Source organism: Oncorhynchus clarkii, chromosome 1 (assembly GCF_045791955.1).
Source record: "Oncorhynchus clarkii lewisi isolate Uvic-CL-2024 chromosome 1, UVic_Ocla_1.0, whole genome shotgun sequence".
Taxonomy (NCBI): Eukaryota; Metazoa; Chordata; class Actinopteri; order Salmoniformes; family Salmonidae; genus Oncorhynchus; species Oncorhynchus clarkii.
Window position 1 is genome coordinate 90,553,060 of NC_092147.1, and position 19,650 is coordinate 90,572,709.

A 19,650-nucleotide genomic window follows, 5' to 3' on the forward strand; every position below is an offset into this window, starting at 1 on the left:
TTCTCTTGTCGTTTTGTTTTGGTTGTGTTTCCAGCTGGACAGAGATCGATGACATGCTCCGTAAATCCACCAACCTGCTGTTGACGAGGACACTGAGTGGCTGTCTACAGAACCTCATCAAGAAACCCCATATAGGACTAACTGAGGTACAGTACATTATTCCCTACATGACCAAAAGTATGTGGACACCTGCTTGTCCAACATCTCATTCCAAAATCATGCCCCCCCCCCACCACTCTACTGAGAAGGCTTTCTACTAGATGTTGGAACATTGCTACGGGAACTTGCTTTCATTCCAATTCATCCCAAAGGTGTTTGATTTTGGTTGAAGTCAGGGCTCTGTGCCGGCCAGTCAAGTTCTTCCACACCGATCTCGACATACCATTTCTCTATGGACCTCGCTTTGTGCACGGGGGTCTTCCTGCTGAAACAGGAAAGGGCCTTCCTCAAACTGTTGCCGGAAAGCTGGAAGCACAGAATCATCTAGAATGTCATTGCTTTACCGTTAAGATTTCCCTTCACTGGAACTAAGGGGCTCGAATCATGAAAAACAGCCCCAGACCATTATTCCTCCACCAAACTTTACAGTTGGCATTATGCATTCAAGTAGGTAGAGTTCTCCTGGCATCCACCAAACCCAGATTCGTCCGTCGGGACTGCCAGATGGTGAAGCGTGATTCATCACGCCAAAGAAAGCGTTTCCACTGCTCCAGAGTCCATCTTTAAACCACTTCAGTCGAACAGTTCTTGTGCTGACGTTGCTTCCAGAGGCAGTTTGGAACTCAGTAGTGAGTGTTGTAACCAATATTTTTTTTTATGCTCTACGCGCTTCAAAACTCGACAGTTCTGTGAGCTTGTGTACCTACCACTTCGTGGCTGAGCCGTTGTTGTTCCTAGACATGTCCACTTCACTATAACAGCACTTACAGTTGACTGGGGCAGTTCTAACAGGGCAGAAATTTGATGAACTGACTCAAATTGTATTAGTCACATGCGCCGAATACAACCTTACACTGACATGATTATTTAGAAGCCCCTAACCAACAATGCAGTTTAAAAAATATGAATAAGAAATAAAAGCAACAAGTAATTAAAGAGCAGCAGTAAAATAACAGTAGCGAGACTATATACAGGGGGGTACCAGTACAGAGTCAAAGTGCGGGGGCACATGTGTTGAGCTAATATGTACATGTAAGTAGAGTTATTAAAGTGACTATACATAGATAATTACAGAGGGTACCAACAGTGTAGAAGAGGGGGGGCGGATGGGCGGCAATGCAGATAGTCTTGTTAGCCATTTGATTAGCTGTTCAGGAGTCTTATGGCTTGGGGGAAGAATCTGTTTAGAAGCCTCTTGGACCTAGACTGGGCGCTCCCGTACCGCTTGCTGTGCGGTAGCAGAGAGAACAGTCTATGACTAGGGTGGCTGGAGTCTTTGACAATTTTTAAGGCCTTCCTCTAACACCGCCCCTGGTATAGAGGTCCTAGATGGCAGGAAGCTTGGCCACAGTGATGTACTGGACTGTACCCACTACCCTCTGTAGTGCCTTGTGGTCGGAGGCTGAGCAGTTGCTGTACCAGGCAGTGATGCAACCATGCTCTCAATGGTGCAGCTGTAGAACCTTTTGAGGATCTGAGGACCCATGCCAAATCTTTTCAGTCTCCTGAGGGGGGGAAGGTGTTGTCGTGCCCTCTTCATGACTGTTTTGGTGTGCTTAGACCATGTTAGATGTTAGATGGTTAGATTGTTAGTGATGTGGACACCGAGGAACTTGAAGCTTCACTACAGCCCGTCAATGAGAATGGGGGAGTGCTTGGTCCTCCTTTTCCTGTAGTCCACAATCATCTCCTTTGTCTTGATCACGTTGAGGGATAGGTTGTTATTTATCCACCACACGGCCAGGTCTCTGACCTCCCTATAGGCTGTCTCGTCGTTGTCGGTGATCTGGCCTACCACTGTTGTGTCATCGGCAAACTTAATGATGGTGTTGGAGTCGTGCCGGGCCGTGCAGTAATGAGTGAACAGGGAGTACAGGAGGGGGCTGAGCACACACTCCTGAGGGGCCCTGTGTTGAGGATTAGTGTGGCGGATGTGTTGTTACCTACCCTTACCACCTGGGGGCGGCCTATCTAGTACAGGGTTGGACCCACCAGAAAAGCTTGAATTCTTCTTGGATTTCGGATCGCTGCGTACCGTTGACGCCAGGCAGAATGCGTCTTACCCCTCTCCTCCCCTCTATCCCTGGGACTAATCCTGACACTTCCATGACTCAACAGGAACGTTTCCATTGGAGTCGCTCTTTCTTGTTTTTAGCTGATAGGAACCCCGTGTGGTCGCCTGCTGCAAAGCCCATCCGTGAAAAGAACCGATATGTTATGCTTTCCGAGATCCCGTTCTGCACACCACTTTTATACTGCACCGTTATTTGTCTGTTTGTGGCACGAATTCAAGCTTTTTGATGGGGTTCAAATCCAGGCTCTGGCTGGGCCACTCAAGGACATTCGGAGACTTGTCTTCCACTCCTGTGTTGTCTTGGCTGTGTGCTTAGGGTCGTTGTCCCATTGGAGGGTGAACCTTCTGCCCAGTCGGAGGTCCTGAGTGCACTGGGGCAGGTTTTCATCAAGGATCTCTCTGTTCTCCGTTCATCTTTCCCTCGATCCTGACTAGTCTCCCAGTCCCTGCCCCTGAAAAACATCCACACGGCATAATGCTGCCACCAGCATTCTTCACCGTAGGTATGGTGCCAGGTTTCCTCTAGACTTGGCATCAGACCATAGAATCTTTTTACTGAGGAGTAGTTTTCGTCTGGCCACTCTACCACCCAGGAATGGTTAAGAAGAAATGCTGGACTGCTCTGGAGTGGCCAGAGAAGAGTCCAGATCTGAATCGCATCCAAAACCTATGGCGAGATCTGACAACAGCAGTTGGTGGGGGGCACCACCTGAAACATTGAGAATTAGAGCAGTTGGTGGGGGGCACCACCTGAAACATTGAGAATTAGAGCAGTTGGTGGAGGGCACCACCTGAAATATTGAAGAATTAGAGCAGTTGGTGGAGGGCACCACCTGAAACATTGAAGAATTAGAGCAGTTGGTGGGGGCACCACCTGAAACATTGAGAATTAGAGCAGTTGGTGGAGGGCACCACCTGAAATATTGAAGAATTAGAGCAGTTGGTGGAGGGCACCACCTGAAACATTGAAGAATTAGAGCAGTTGGTGGAGGGCACCACCTGAAATATTGAAGAATTAGAGCAGTTGGTGGAGGGCACCACCTGAAACATTGAAGAATTAGAGCAGTTGGTGGGGGGCACCACCTGAAACATTGAAGAATTAGAGCAGTTGGTGGGGGGCACCACCTGAAACATTGAAGAATTAGAGCAGTTGGTGGGGGGCACCACCTGAAACATTGAAGAATTAGAGCAGTTGGTGTGGGGCACCACCTGAAACATTGAGAATTAGAGCAGTTGGTGTAGGGCACCACCTGAAACATTGAGAATTAGAGCAGTTGGTGGAGGGCACCACCTGAAACATTGAAGAATTAGAGCAGTTGGTGGGGGGCACCACCTGAAACATTGAAGAATTAGAGCAGTTGGTGGGGGGCACCACCTGAAACATTGAGAATTAGAGCAGTTGGTGGAGGGCACCACCTGAAACATTGAGAATTAGAGCAGTTGGTGGGGAGCACCACCTGAAACATTGAAGAGTTAGAGCAGTTGGTGGGGGGCACCACCTGAAACATTGAGAATTAGAGCAGTTGGTGGAGGGCACCACCTGAAACATTGAGAATTAGAGCAGTTGGTGGGGGGCACCACCTGAAACATTGAAGAATTAGAGCAGTTGGTGGGGGGCACCACCTGAAACATTGAAGAATTAGAGCAGTTTGTGGGGGGCACCACCTGAAACATTGAGAATTAGAGCAGTTGGTGGAGGGCACCACCTGAAACATTGAGAATTAGAGCAGTTGGTGGAGGGCACCACCTGAAACATTGAAGAATTAGAGCAGTTGGTGGAGGGCACCACCTGAAACATTGAAGAATTAGAGCAGTTGGTGGGGGGCACCACCTGAAACATTGAGAATTAGAGCAGTTGGTGGAGGGCACCACCTGAAACATTGAGAATTAGAGCAGTTGGTGGAGGGCACCACCTGAAACATTGAGAATTAGAGCAGTTGGTGGAGGGCACCACCTGAAACATTGAGAATTAGAGCAGTTGGTGGAGGGCACCACCTGAAACATTGAAGAATTAGAGCAGTTGGTGGAGGGCACCACCTGAAGCATTGAGAATTAGAGCAGTTGGTGGAGGGCACCACCTGAAACATTGAGAATTAGGGCAGTTGGTGGAGGGCACCACCTGAGACATTGAGAATTAGAGCACCACCCGAAACATTGAGAATTAGAGCAGTTGGTGGAGGGCACCACCTGAAACATTGAAGAATTAGAGCAGTTGGTGGAGGGCACCACCTGAAACATTGAAGAATTAGAGCATTTGGTGGGGGGCACCACCTGAAACATTGAGAATTAGAGCAGTTGGTGGAGGGCACCACCTGAAACATTGAGAATTAGAGCAGTTGGTGGAGGGCACCACCTGAAACATTGAGAATTAGAGCACCACCTGAAACATTGAGAATTAGAGCAGTTTGTTGCTGAGGGACGAATGGTGGAACTCATTGATGGCTAAAGGAAGCTTGTTGTCAGTTATCTTGGCCTAAGGCCACCAACTACTAGCTCAGGGGTGATAATAATTGTAAACCTAAGTTTACTATAAAAAATAATTAAAAAAACTGGTTCTGCAAGGTGTGGTGACCAAAAAATTTAGTTTTCTATTTTATCTTATTTGAAAAGGAATAATTTAAGAAAAGTGTAAGGTTGTTGATATATTTTCCAGTTGACCCACTTGGTCCCATTTACATCTCTCTTTGTGTTACAGTTGGTTCAGATCATCATTAACACAACCCACCTGGAGCAGGCCTGTAAATACCTGGAGGACTTCATCACCAACATCACCAACGTCTCACCTGAGACCGTGCACACCACGCGGCTCTACGGACTTTCCACCTTTAAGGTACTGTAGGAAATCTGAATTCTCCATCAGTGTTTCTACTTCACTAACTTGATATAACTATTAAACCAACCAAAACTTTTAAGGTATATTCATTAGTCATAGTCTCTTCTCTTGTGTTGCCGCTGGAATAAGGGAATTGTCATAAACTTTACAGAGCTTCCAGTACTTCAGCGTAGTTCATCAACGTGTACTGACCTGGCGTTCAGCTCATTCTGTCAGTAGTAACCTCCGTAGTCTTACCTGGCGTTCAGCTCATTCTGTCAGTAGTAACCTCCGTAGTCTTACCTGGCGTTCAGCTCATTCTGTCAGTAGTAACCTCCGTAGTCTTACCTGGCGTTCAGCTCATTCTGTCAGTAGTAACCTCCGTAGTCTTACCTGGCGTTCAGCTCATTCTGTCAGTAGTAACCTCCGTAGTCTTACCTGGCGTTCAGCTCATTCTGTCTGTAGTAACCTCCGTAGTCTTACCTGGCGTTCAGCTCATTCTGTCAGTCGTAACCTCCGTAGTCTTACCTGGCGTTCTGCTCATTCTGTCAGTAGTAACCTCCTTAGTACTGACGTTCAGCTCATTCTGTCTGTAGTAACCTCCGTAGTCTTACCTGGCGTTCAGCTCATTCTGTCAGTAGTAACCTCCTTAGTACTGACGTTCAGCTCATTCTGTCAGTAGTAACCTCCGTAGTCTTACCTGGCGTTCAGCTCATTCTGTCAGTAGTAACCTCCGTAGTCTTACCTGGCGTTCAGCTCATTCTGTCAGTAGTAACCTCCGTAGTCTTACCTGGCGTTCAGCTCATTCTGTCAGTAGTAACCTCCGTAGTCTTACCTGGCGTTCAGCTCATTCTGTCAGTAGTAACCTCCGTAGTCTTACCTGGCGTTCAGCTCATTCTGTCTGTAGTAACCTCCGTAGTCTTACCTGGCGTTCAGCTCATTCTGTCAGTCGTAACCTCCGTAGTCTTACCTGGCGTTCTGCTCATTCTGTCAGTAGTAACCTCCTTAGTACTGACGTTCAGCTCATTCTGTCTGTAGTAACCTCCGTAGTCTTACCTGGCGTTCAGCTCATTCTGTCAGTAGTAACCTCCTTAGTACTGACGTTCAGCTCATTCTGTCAGTAGTAACCTCCGTAGTCTTACCTGGCGTTCAGCTCATTCTGTCTGTAGTAACCTCCGTAGTCTTACCTGGCGTTCAGCTCATTCTGTCTGTAGTAACCTCCGTAGTCTTACCTGGCGTTCAGCTCATTCTGTCTGTAGTAACCTCCGTAGTACTGGCGTTCAGCTCATTCTGTCTGTAGTAACCTCCGTAGTACTGGCGTTCAGCTCATTCTGTCTGTAGTAACCTCCGTAGTACTGACGTTCAGCTCATTCTGTCAGTAGTAACCTCCGTAGTCTTACCTGGCGTTCAGCTCATTCTGTCTGTAGTAACCTCCGTAGTCTTACCTGGCGTTCAGCTTATTCTGTCAGTAGTAACCTCCTTAGTACTGACGTTCAGCTCATTCTGTCTGTAGTAACCTCCGTAGTACTGGCGTTCAGCTCATTCTGTCAGTCGTAACCTCCGTAGTCTTACCTGGCGTTCAGATCATTCTGTCAGTAGTAACCTCCTTAGTACTGACGTTCAGCTCATTCTGTCTGTAGTAACCTCCGTAGTACTGGCGTTCAGCTCATTCTGTCTGTAGTAACCTCCGTAGTACTGACGTTCAGCTCATTCTGTCAGTAGTAACCTCCTTAGTACTGACGTTCAGCTCATTCTGTCTGTAGTAACCTCCGTAGTACTGGCGTTCAGCTCATTCTGTCAGTCGTAACCTCCGTAGTCTTACCTGACGTTCAGCTCATTCTGTCTGTAGTAACCTCCGTAGTACTGGCGTTCAGCTCATTCTGTCTGTAGTAACCTCCGTAGTACTGACGTTCAGCTCATTCTGTCTGTAGTAACCTCCGTAGTACTGGCGTTCAGCTCATTCTGTCTGTAGTAACCTCCGTAGTACTGACGTGCTGGTGTTCCCTGTCTGTAGTAACCTCCGTAGTACTGACGTGCTGGTGTTCCCTGTCTGTAGTAACCTCCGTAGTACTGGCGTTCAGCTCATTCTGTCTGTAGTAACCTCCGTAGTACTGACGTGCTGGTGTTCCCTGTCTATAGTAACCTCCGTAGTCCTGACGTGCTGGTGTTCCCTGTCTGGTGTAACCTCCGTAGTACTGACGTGCTGGTGTTCCCTGTCTGTAGTAACCTCCGTAGTACTGACGTTCAGCTCATTCTGTCTGTAGTAACCTCCGTAGTACTGACGTGCTGGTGTTCCCTGTCTGTAGTAACCTCCGTAGTACTGGCGTGCTGGTGTTCCCTGTCTGTAGTAACCTCCGTAGTACTGACGTGCTGGTGTTCCCTGTCTGGTGTATCCTCCGTAGTACTGACGTGCTGGTGTTCCCTGTCTGGTGTAACCTCCGTAGTACTGGCGTGCTGGTGTTCCCTGTCTGTAGTAACCTCCGTAGTACTGGCGTGCTGGTGTTCCCTGTCTGTAGTAACCTCCGTAGTACTGACGTGCTGGTGTTCCCTGTCTGGTGTATCCTCCGTAGTACTGACGTGCTGGTGTTCCCTGTCTGGTGTAACCTCCGTAGTACTGACGTGCTGGTGTTCCCTGTCTGTAGTAACCTCCGTAGTCCTGACGTGCTGGTGTTCCCTGTCTGTAGTAACCTCCGTAGTACTGACGTGCTGGTGTTCCCTGTCTGGTGTAACCTCCGTAGTACTGACGTGCTGGTGTTCCCTGTCTGGTGTAACCTCCGTAGTACTGACGTGCTGGTGTTCCCTGTCTGTAGTAACCTCTGTAGTACTGACGTGCTGGTGTTCCCTGTCTGGTGTAACCTCCGTAGTCCTGACGTGCTGGTGTTCCCTGTCTGGTGTAACCTCCGTAGTCCTGACGTGCTGGTGTTCCCTGTCTGTAGTAACCTCCGTAGTCCTGACGTGCTGGTGTTCCCTGTCTGTAGTAACCTCCGTAGTACTGACGTGCTGGTGTTCCCTGTCTGGTGTAACCTCCGTAGTACTGACGTGCTGGTGTTCCCTGTCTGTAGTAACCTCCGTAGTCCTGACGTGCTGGTGTTCCCTGTCTGGTGTAACCTCCGTAGTCCTGACGTGCTGGTGTTCCCTGTCTGGTGTAACCTCCGTAGTACTGACGTGCTGGTGTTCCCTGTCTGGTGTAACCTCCGTAGTACTGACGTGCTGGTGTTCCCTGTCTGGTGTAACCTCCGTAGTACTGACGTGCTGGTGTTCCCTGTCTGGTGTAACCTCCGTAGTACTGACGTGCTGGTGTTCCCTGTCTGGTGTAACCTCCGTAGTACTGACGTGCTGGTGTTCCCTGTCTGGTGTAACCTCCGTAGTACTGACGTGCTGGTGTTCCCTGTCTGTAGTAACCTCCGTAGTACTGACGTGCTGGTGTTCCCTGTCTGGTGTAACCTCCGTAGTACTGACGTGCTGGTGTTCCCTGTCTGGTGTAACCTCCGTAGTCCTGACGTGCTGGTGTTCCCTGTCTGTAGTAACCTCCGTAGTCCTGACGTGCTGGTGTTCCCTGTCTGGTGTAACCTCCGTAGTACTGACGTGCTGGTGTTCCCTGTCTGGTGTAACCTCCGTAGTCCTGACGTGCTGGTGTTCCCTGTCTGTAGTAACCTCCGTAGTCCTGACGTGCTGGTGTTCCCTGTCTGTAGTAACCTCCGTAGTACTGACGTGCTGGTGTTCCCTGTCTGGTGTAACCTCCGTAGTACTGACGTGCTGGTGTTCCCTGTCTGTAGTAACCTCCGTAGTCCTGACGTGCTGGTGTTCCCTGTCTGTAGTAACCTCCGTAGTCCTGACGTGCTGGTGTTCCCTGTCTGGTGTAACCTCCGTAGTACTGACGTGCTGGTGTTCCCTGTCTGTAGTAACCTCCGTAGTCCTGACGTGCTGGTGTTCCCTGTCTGTAGTAACCTCCGTAGTACTGACGTGCTGGTGTTCCCTGTCTGGTGTAACCTCCGTAGTACTGACGTGCTGGTGTTCCCTGTCTGGTGTAACCTCCGTAGTACTGACGTGCTGGTGTTCCCTGTCTGTAGTAACCTCCGTAGTCCTGACGTGCTGGTGTTCCCTGTCTGGTGTAACCTCCGTAGTCCTGACGTGCTGGTGTTCCCTGTCTGGTGTAACCTCCGTAGTACTGACGTGCTGGTGTTCCCTGTCTGTAGTAACCTCCGTAGTCCTGACGTGCTGGTGTTCCCTGTCTGGTGTAACCTCCGTAGTCCTGACGTGCTGGTGTTCCCTGTCTGGTGTAACCTCCGTAGTCCTGACGTGCTGGTGTTCCCTGTCTGTAGTAACCTCCGTAGTCCTGACGTGCTGGTGTTCCCTGTCTGTAGTAACCTCCGTAGTACTGACGTGCTGGTGTTCCCTGTCTGTAGTAACCTCCGTAGTACTGACGTGCTGGTGTTCCCTGTCTGTAGTAACCTCCGTAGTACTGACGTGCTGGTGTTCCCTGTCTGGTGTAACCTCCGTAGTCCTGACGTGCTGGTGTTCCCTGTCTGTAGTAACCTCCGTAGTACTGACGTGCTGGTGTTCCCTGTCTGTAGTAACCTCCGTAGTACTGACGTGCTGGTGTTCCCTGTCTGGTGTAACCTCCGTAGTACTGACGTGCTGGTGTTCCCTGTCTGTAGTAACCTCCGTAGTACTGACGTGCTGGTGTTCCCTGTCTGGTGTAACCTCCGTAGTACTGACGTGCTGGTGTTCCCTGTCTGGTGTAACCTCCGTAGTACTGACGTGCTGGTGTTCCCTGTCTGGTGTAACCTCCGTAGTACTGACGTGCTGGTGTTCCCTGTCTGGTGTATCCAGGATGCACGCCATGCAGCGGAAGGAGAGATCTACACCAAACTGAACCAGAAGATAGATGAGTTCATCCAGCTGGCAGACTATGATTGGGGCATGCCGGAGTCGGACGGCCAGGCCAGTGGATACCTCATGGACCTCATCAACTTCCTCCGCAGCACCTTCCAGGTCTTCACACACCTGCCGGTGAGTTAGCCACTCCCCCCCCCCCCCCCCCCCCCCCGCAGGCAGGGGAACTCTGGGAGATGGAGTTTTGTTGTGAGTTATTGTGGTAGTGTGTTTGTTGAAGTGTTGTTCTTGTATCAGTGTTACGTCACGGTGGCGACTTGTATCTACTGTGCTTCTCATTGGGTTGAGTGACGCTGTTGATGATACCCACACAGTCCTGTACTGCAGTAATGTGTATCTACTGTGCTTCTCATTGGGTTGAGTGACGCTGTTGATGATACCCACACAATCCTGTACTGCAGTACTGTGTATTCAGTGTTGGAGTTGTGTACTACAGTAATGTGTATTCAGTGTTGGAGTTGTGTACTACAGTAATGTGTATTCAGTGTTGGAGTTGTGTACTACAGTAATGTGTATTCAGTGTTGGAGTTGTGTACTGCAGTAATGTGTATTCAGTGTTATGTACTGTGTATTCAGTGTTGGAGTTGTGTACTACAGTAATGTGTATTCAGTGTTGGAGTTGTGTACTACAGTAATGTGTATTCAGTGTTGGAGTTGTGTACTGCAGTACTGTGTATTCAATGTTGGAGTTGTGTACTACAGTAATGTGTATTCAGTGTTATGTACTGTGTATTCAGTGTTGGAGTTGTGTACTGCAGTACTGTGTATTCAATGTTGGAGTTGTGTACTACAGTAATGTGTATTCAGTGTTATGTACTGTGTATTCAGTGTTGGAGTTGTGTACTACAGTAATGTGTATTCAGTGTTGGAGTTGTGTACTACAGTAATGTGTATTCAGTGTTGGAGTTGTGTACTGCTTATCTTCGGGGCCATTTTCATTCTCTTTTAGTTCCACAGAAAAGCTCAAGGGAACAAGATCATTCTAGGTTTTGATAATGACTTGGCATAATGTTAGACTGAAGAGTGACTGGGGATAATATGAATCGTTAGAGCAAAACGACATAACAAAATGAGATTGTAATTTCTGGGGGAGAACAACTGCAATGAAACAGACCAAAGAGCCAATCCCAGTTGGTCGGGAGGTAGCTAGAGACAGAGGACATACGCTGTGCTCTTGTTGCTGGTGGAACCCCAGACCAGACCTGTTGCTGGTTGAACCCCAGACCAGACCTGTTGCTGGTAAAAAACCCAGACCAGACCTGTTGCTGGTTGAACCCCAGACCAGACCTGTTGCTGGTGGAACCCCAGACCAGACCTGTTGCTGGTGAAACCCCAGACCAGACCTGTTGCTGGTGGAACCCCAGACCAGACCTGTTGCTGGTGGAACCCCAGACCAGACCTGTTGCTGGTGGAACCCCAGACCAGACCTGTTGCTGGTTGAACCCCAGACCAGACCTGTTGCTGGTTGAACCCCAGACCAGACCTGTTGCTGGTTGAAGACCAGACCTGTTGCTGGTGGAACCCCAGACCAGACCTGTTGCTGGTTGAACCCCAGACCAGACCTGTTGCTGGTGGAACCCCAGGCCAGACCTGTTGCTGGTTGAACCCCAGACCAGACCTGTTGCTGGTTGAAGACCAGACCTGTTGCTGGTGGAACCCCAGACCAGACCTGTTGCTGGTTGAACCCCAGACCAGACCTGTTGCTGGTGGAACCCCAGACCAGACCTGTTGCTGGTGGAACCCCAGACCAGACCTGTTGCTGGTGAAACCCCAGACCAGACCTGTTGCTGGTGAAACCCCAGACCAGACCTGTTGCTGGTGAAACCCCAGACCAGACCTGTTGCTGGTGAAACCCCAGACCAGACCTGTTGCTGGTGAAACCCCAGACCAGACCTGTTGCTGGTGAAACCCCAGACCAGACCTGTTGCTGGTGGAACCCCAGACCAGACCTGTTGCTGGTGAAACCCCAGACCAGACCTGTTGCTGGTGAAACCCCAGACCAGACCTGTTGCTGGTGGAACCCCAGACCAGACCTGTTGCTGGTGAAACCCCAGACCAGACCTGTTGCTGGTTGCTTTGTACACCAGCTTCCTTATCTTGAATACAATCATTTCCAGCTTTTTATTCCCGTTCTGTTTTTAATATGTTTTTCTTAAGGAATGTCTCCTCTGTCTCCCACAGTGATGTAAATCTATAATGTATTTCTCTATTGATTTGACTTCCTCTGCCAAGCATGCTGGGTCTGTCTCTGGTTTTTCTTTTCCTGTCCATTTATTGTTGCCATCCTTTCTCTCCCTCCTATTCTGGACATGTTTCATTTGTTTGGGTGGTTCTGGTTCTGCTCAGAATAACTGCAATGACCATGCTGCCATGTCGGTAAGTACCCCCCCCCCCCCCCCCCCTACTCTGCCCCCCCCCTACTCTGCCCCCCCCCTACTCTGCCCCCCCCTCCCTGCCCTACTCTGCCCCCCCTACTCTGCTCTACTCTGCCCCCCCCCCTAATCTGCTCTACTCTGCCCCCCCTACTCTGCTCTACTCTGCCCCCCCCCCTACTCTGCCCCCGTCCTACTCTGCCCCCCCCTTCCTGCCCTACTCTGCCACCCCTACTCTGCCCCCGCCCTACTCTGCCCCCCCCCCCTTTCCTGCCCTACTCTGCCCCCCCTACTCTGCCTCCCCTACTCTGCTCTCATCTGCCCCCCCCCTACTTTGCCCCCCCCACTCTGCCCCCCCCTACTCTGCCCCCCCACTCTGCCCCCCCCTACTCTGCTCTACTCTGCCCCCCCCTACTCTTCCCTGCCCTACTCTGCTCCCCCTACTCATTTCCCCCCTGCTCTGCCCTACTCTGCCCCCCCCTCCCTGTCCAACTCTGCCCCCCCACCCTGCCCTACTCTGCCCCCCCACCCTGCCCTACTCTGCCCCCCCACCCTGCCCTACTCTGCCCCCCACCCTGTCCTACTCTGCCCCGCACTCCTGCCCTACTCTGCCCCCCCACCCTGTCCTACTCTGCCCCGCACCCCTGCCCTACTCTGCCCCCCACCCTGTCCTACTCTGCCCCGCACTCCTGCCCTACTCCCCCCCCCCCCTGTCCTAATTTCCCCCTCTACCCTGCCCTACTCTGCCCCTCCTACCCTGCCCTACTCTGCCCCTCCTACCCTGCCCTACTCTGCCCCTCCTACCCTGCCCTACTCTGCCCCCTTCCTGCCCTACTCTGCCCCTCCTACCCTGCCCTACTCTGCCCCTCCTACCCTGCCCTACTCTGCCCCTCCTACCCTGCCCTACTCTGCCCCCCCTACCCTGCCCTACTCTGCCCCTCCTACCCTGCCCTACTCTGCCCCCCCTACCCTGCTCTACTCTGCCCCCCCTACCCTGCTCTACTCTGCCCCCCCACCCTGCCCTACTCTGCCCCCCCACCCTGCCCTACTCTGCCCCGCACCCCTGCCCTACTCTGCCTCCCACCCTGTCCTACTCTGCCCCGCACCCCTGCCCTACTCTGCCCCCCACCCTGTCCTACTCTGCCCCGCACTCCTGCCCTACTCCCCCCCCCCCTCCCTGTCCTAATTTCCCCCTCTACCCTGCCCTACTCTGCCCCCTTCCTGCCCTACTCTGCCCCCCCTACCCTGCCCTACTCTGCCCCCCCCTACCCTGCCCTACTCTGCCCCTCCTACCCTGCCCTACTCTGCCCCCGCTACCCTGCCCTACTCTGCCCCCTTCCTGCCCTACTCTGCCCCCCCTACCCTGCCCTACTCTGCCCCTCCTACCCTGCCCTACTCTGCCCCCCCTACCCTGCCCTACCCTGCCCTACCCTGCCCCCCCTACCCTGCCCTAGCCTGCCCTACTCTGCCCTCCTACCCTGCCCTACCCTGCCCTACCCTGCCCCCCCTACCCTGCCCTAGCCTGCCCTACTCTGCCCTCCTACCCTGCCCTACTCTGCCCCCTCACTTCCCTATTCTGCCACCTCCTACTCTGCCCCACTCTGCCCCTCTTACCCTGCCCTACTCTGCCCCCTCCCTGCCCTACTCTGCCTCTCCTACCCTGCCCTACCCTGCCCCCTCACTGCCCTACTCTGCCCCTCCTACCCTGCCCTACTCTGCCTCTCCTACCCTGCCCTACTCTGCCTCTCCTACCCTGCCCTACTCTGCCTCTCCTACCCTGCCCTACTCTGCCTCTCCTACCCTGCCCTACTCTGCCCCTCCTACCCTGCCCTACTCTGCCTTCCTACCCTGCCCTACTCTGCCTCTCCTACCCTGCCCTACTCTGCCCCCTCACTGCCCTACTCTGCCCCTCCTACCCTGCCCTACTCTGCCTCTCCTACCCTGCCCTACTCTGCCTCTCCTACCCTGCCCTACTCTGCCCCTCCTACCCTGCCCTACTCTGCCTCTCCTACCCTGCCCTACTCTGCCTCTCCTACCCTGCCCTACTCTGCCTCTCCTACCCTGCCCTACTCTGCCCCCTCCCTGCTCTACTCTGCCCCCTCCCTGCCCTACTCTGCCCCCTCCCTGCCCTACTCTGCCCCCCCTCCCTGTCCTACTCTGCCCCCCCTGCCCTACTCTGCCCCCCCTACCCTGTCCAGTTCTGGGTAATGCATGATCATGTCTGTACTGTGGATTTACCTCCAGGCTTGTTGCTACACTTGTGATGATGCTGAACTATAGTAATTTACATACCATCCATCACGTTTAGTGTAAGTTAAATCTAATAGGTAATTTAATCTGTATATTGTCTGTAAACACACACAGGGTGTCGATGACTTTATTTGTACAGCTCAGTATCCAGTATGTGTAACAGACGGAGAACATATGGCAAATCAAATGTTTTGGGTCACATACACATATTTAGGAGATGTTATTGCTGATGGAGCGAAATACTTGTGTTTCTAGCTCCAACAGTGCAGTAATATCTGACTAAATGCTTGTGTTTCTAGCTCCAACAGTGCAGTAATATCTGACTAAATGCTTGTGTTTCTAGCTCCAACAGTGCAGTAGTATCTGACTAAATACTTGTGTTTCTAGCTCCAACAGTGCAGTAATAATCTAACTAAATGCTTGTGTTTCTAGCTCCAACAGTGCAGTAATATCTAACTAAATGCTTGTGTTTCTAGCTCCAACAGTGCAGTAGTATCTAACAATTCACAACCATACACACACATCTAAAAGTAAAATAATGGAATTAAGTATATAAATAAACAAGTATAATATATATAAGTATAAGTATATAAATAAATAAGTATAATATATATAATATATATATTCCATTATTAAAGTGACCAGTGATTCCATGTATATAGGGCAGCAGCCTCTAAGGTGCAGGGTTGAGAGTGACCAGTGTTCCATTATTAAAGTGACCAGTGATTCCATGTCTATAGGGCAGCAGCCTCTAAGGTGCAGGGTTGAGAGTGACTAGTGTTCCATTATTAAAGTGACCAGTGATTCCATGTCTATAGGGCAGCAGCCTCTAAGGTGCAGGGTTGAGAGTGACTAGTGTTCCATTATTAAAGTGACCAGTGATTCCATGTCTATAGGGCAGCAGCCTCTAAGGTGCAGGGTTGAGAGTGACTAGTGTTCCATTATTAAAGTGACCAGTGATTCCATGTCTATAGGGCAGCAGCCTCTAAGGTGCAGGGTTGAGAGTGACCAGTGTTCCATTATTAAAGTGACCAGTGATTCCATGTCTATAGGGCAGCAGCCTCTAAGGTGCAGGGTTGAGAGTGACTAGTGTTCCATTATTAAAGTGACCAGTGATTCCATGTATATAGGGCAGCAGCCTCTAAGGTGCAGGGTTGAGAGTGACTAGTGTTCCATTATTAAAGTGACCAGTGATTCCATGTCTATAGGGCAGCAGCCTCTAAGGTGCAGGGTTGAGAGTGACCAGTGTTCCATTATTAAAGTGACCAGTGATTCCATGTCTATAGGGCAGCAGCCTCTAAGGTGCAGGGTTGAGAGTGACCAGTGTTCCATTATTAAAGTGACCAGTGATTCCATGTCTATAGGGCAGCAGCCTCTAAGGTGCAGGGTTGAGAGTGACCAGTGTTCCATTATTAAAGTGACCAGTGATTCCATGTCTATAGGGCAGCAGCCTCTAAGGTGCAGGGTTGAGAGTGACCAGTGTTCCATTATTAAAGTGACCAGTGATTCCATGTCTATAGGGCAGCAGCCTCTAAGGTGCAGGGTTGAGAGTGACTAGTGTTCCATTATTAAAGTGACCAGTGATTCCATGTCTATAGGGCAGCAGCCTCTAAGGTGCAGGGTTGAGAGTGACCAGTGTTCCATTATTAAAGTGACCAGTGATTCCATGTCTACAGAGCAGCAGCCTCTAAGGTGCAGGGTTGAGAGTGACCAGTGTTCCATTATTAAAGTGACCAGTGATTCCATGTCTACAGAGCAGCAGCCTCTAAGGTGCAGGGTTGAGAGTGACCAGTGTTCCATTATTAAAGTGACCAGTGATTCCATGTCTATAGGGCAGCAGCCTCTAAGGTGCAGGGTTGAGAGTGACTAGTGTTCCATTATTAAAGTGACCAGTGATTCCATGTCTATAGGGCAGCAGCCTCTAAGGTGCAGGGTTGAGAGTGACCAGTGTTCCATTATTAAAGTGACCAGTGATTCCATGTATATAGGGCAGCAGCCTCTAAGGTGCATGGTTGAGAGTGACTAGTGTTCCATTATTAAAGTGACCAGTGATTCCATGTCTATAGGGCAGCAGCCTCTAAGGTGCAGGGTTGAGAGTGACCAGTGTTCCATTATTAAAGTGACCAGTGATTCCATGTCTATAGGGCAGCAGCCTCTAAGGTGCAGGGTTGAGAGTGACCAGTGTTCCATTATTAAAGTGACCAGTGATTCCATGTCTATAGGGCAGCAGCCTCTAAGGTGCAGGGTTGAGAGTGACCAGTGTTCCATTATTAAAGTGACCAGTGATTCCATGTCTATAGGGCAGCAGCCTCTAAGGTGCAGGGTTGAGAGTGACCAGTGTTCCATTATTAAAGTGACCAGTGATTCCATGTCTATAGGGCAGCAGCCTCTAAGGTGCAGGGTTGAGAGTGACTAGTGTTCCATTATTAAAGTGACCAGTGATTCCATGTCTATAGGGCAGCAGCCTCTAAGGTGCAGGGTTGAGAGTGACCAGTGTTCCATTATTAAAGTGACCAGTGATTCCATGTCTATAGGGCAGCAGCCTCTAAGGTGCAGGGTTGAGAGTGACCAGTGTTCCATTATTAAAGTGACCAGTGATTCCATGTCTACAGGGCAGCAGCCTCTAAGGTGCAGGGTTGAGAGTGACCAGTGTTCCATTATTAAAGTGACCAGTGATTCCATGTCTATAGGGCAGCAGCCTCTAAGGTGCAGGGTTGAGAGTGACTAGTGTTCCATTATTAAAGTGACCAGTGATTCCATGTCTACAGGGCAGCAGCCTCTAAGGTGCAGGGTTGAGAGTGACCGGGTGGTATATATATACACACACAACCATTCAAAAGAGGTTTGGGGTCACTTAGAAATGTCCTTGTTTTTGAAAGGAAAACATTTTTTTGTCCATTAAAATAACATCACATTGATCAGAAATACAGTGGAGACATTGTTAATGTTGTAAATTACTAGTGTAGCTGGAAATGGCTGATTTTTAATGGAATATCTACATAGGCGTACAGAGGCTCATTATTAGCAATCATCACTCCTGCTTTCCAATGGCATGTTGTGTTAGCTAATCCAAGTTTATCAGGCTAATTGATCATTAGAAAACCCTTTTGCAATTCTGTTAGCACAGCTGAAAACTGTTGTCCTGATTAAAGAAGCAATACAACTGGCCTTCTTTAGACTAGTTGAGTATCTGGAGCATCAGCATTTGTGGGTTCGTTTACAGGCTCAAAATGGCCAGAAACAAATAACTTTCTTCTGAAACTCGTCAGTCTATTCTTGTTCTGAGAAATGAAGGCTATTCCATGTGAGAAATGACCAAGGAACTGAAGATCTCGTACAACTCTGTGTACTACTCCCTTCACAGAACAGCGCCGACTGCCTCTAACTAGAATAGAAAGTGGAGTGACTACCTCAAGCTCTAAACCCTCAGAGGTGGTATACACACGTGGGGAGAGGGGCATTCTTCTTACCGAACCACATGACCTTTTGTTTTGCAGGTGTTCAGAACAAGGTTAAGTGCAAATAAAGCTTGTTGGACACTAAGAAAGCTTTGTCGTAGAGTGTTCAACACTAAATCCAGGGAGGGGCCAGCTGAGTATTAGACTGTATCATCTGCATATAAATGGATTAAAATAGCTTCCTACTGCCTGAGCTATGTTGTTGATGTAAATTGAGAAGAGCGTGGGGCCTAGGATCGAGCCTTGGGGTACTCCCTTGGTGACGGGCAGTTTTCCACTGCACTCTTTGAGAGTGGTAGTGAGCAAACCAGGCCAAAGACCCCTCAGAGACACCAATACTCCTTAGCCGATCCACAATCATTTATTGTCTACCGTATTAAAAGCGTTGGCCAAGTCAATAAAAATAGCAGCACAACATTGCTTAGAATCAAGGTCAGTGGTGACATCATTTATTACCTTTTAAGGTTGCAGTGACACATCCATTACCTGAGCGGAAACCAGATTGGATACCAGAGAGCCAGTCAGTTGATTATTGACAAGTTTTCCCAACACTTTTGATTAACAGGGCAAGATAGAAATTGGCCTATAACGGTTAGGATCAGCTTGATACCCCCCTTTTAAATAAAGGACAAACCTTGGCTGCCTTCCAAGCACTGGGAACCTCTCCAGAGAGGTGAGACAGGCCTTCCAAGCACTAGGAACCTCCCCAGAGAGGTGAGACAGGCATTCCAAGCACTTGGAACCTCCCCAGAGAGGTGAGACAGGCCTTCCAAGCACTGGGCACCTCCCCAGAGAGGTGAGACAGGCCTTCAAAGTACTGGGAACCTCCCCAGAGAGGTGAGACAGGCCTTCAAAGTACTGGGAACCTCCCCAGAGAGGTGAGACAGGCCTTCCAAGCACTGGGAACCTCTCCAGAGAGGTGAGACAGGCCTTCCAAGCACTGGGAACCTCGCCAGAGAGGTGAGACAGGCCTTCCAAGCACTGGGAACCTCGCCAGAGAGGTGAGACAGGCCTTCCAAGCACTGGGAACCTCCCCAGAGAGGTGAGACAGGCTCGGTGATAACAGAGGGCAGCAACCTTAAAGAAAGAAGGATCTAAACTATCTGATCCAGGTGAACTTTGAACCTTTCCACCAACCCAGTAAAGAGCCTTGAATTCATTACGGTGAGCAAGAGTCTGTCTAACATGTGGAGTGAAGCTACAATATACTTCTCTGAGATGTCTGATGTTCTATAGAGGGTTAGTTGGAAAGGCAAAGTGGAAAGCCAAGTTGGAGAGAGAAGGGCAGATCGTAGATAGTAGAAGGACGTAGGCCTCATTGTCTTGTGGATAAAAAGTGTCTGCTAAATGGAATACTGTATTTTTATGGATATCTTTAAGAAATGGCTTTCTTCTTGCCACTCTTCCATAAAGGCCAGATTTGTGCAATATACGACTGATTGTTGTCCTATGGACAGAGTCTCCCACCTCAGCTGTAGATCTCTGCAGTTCATCCAGAGTGATCATGGGCCTCTTGGCTGCATCTCTGATCAGTCTTCTCCTTGTATGAGCTGAAAGTTTAGAGGGACGGCCAGGTCTTGGTAGATTTGCAGTGGTCTGATACTCCTTCCATTTCAATAGTATCGCTTG

The 19,650-nt window shown here is 50.1% G+C and overlaps 1 protein-coding gene across 4 annotated transcripts in view; it reads left to right on the plus strand.

Moving 5' to 3' along the window:
* LOC139413845 (exocyst complex component 6-like) overlaps positions 1 to 19,650 on the plus strand; it is a 132,537-nt gene that overhangs the window by 62,140 nt on the left and 50,747 nt on the right. For 2 of the 4 annotated variants that reach the window (XM_071161646.1, XM_071161657.1), the window contains exons 14-17: positions 35 to 146; positions 4,929 to 5,063; positions 9,879 to 10,058; positions 12,288 to 12,317. In XM_071161646.1, the coding sequence (XP_071017747.1) occupies positions 35 to 146; positions 4,929 to 5,063; positions 9,879 to 10,058; positions 12,288 to 12,317 (457 nt within the window). The remainder of the gene's footprint in view (positions 1 to 34; positions 147 to 4,928; positions 5,064 to 9,878; positions 10,059 to 12,287; positions 12,318 to 19,650) is intronic. The other 2 variants (XM_071161665.1, XM_071161674.1) reach the window with 1 other exon arrangement.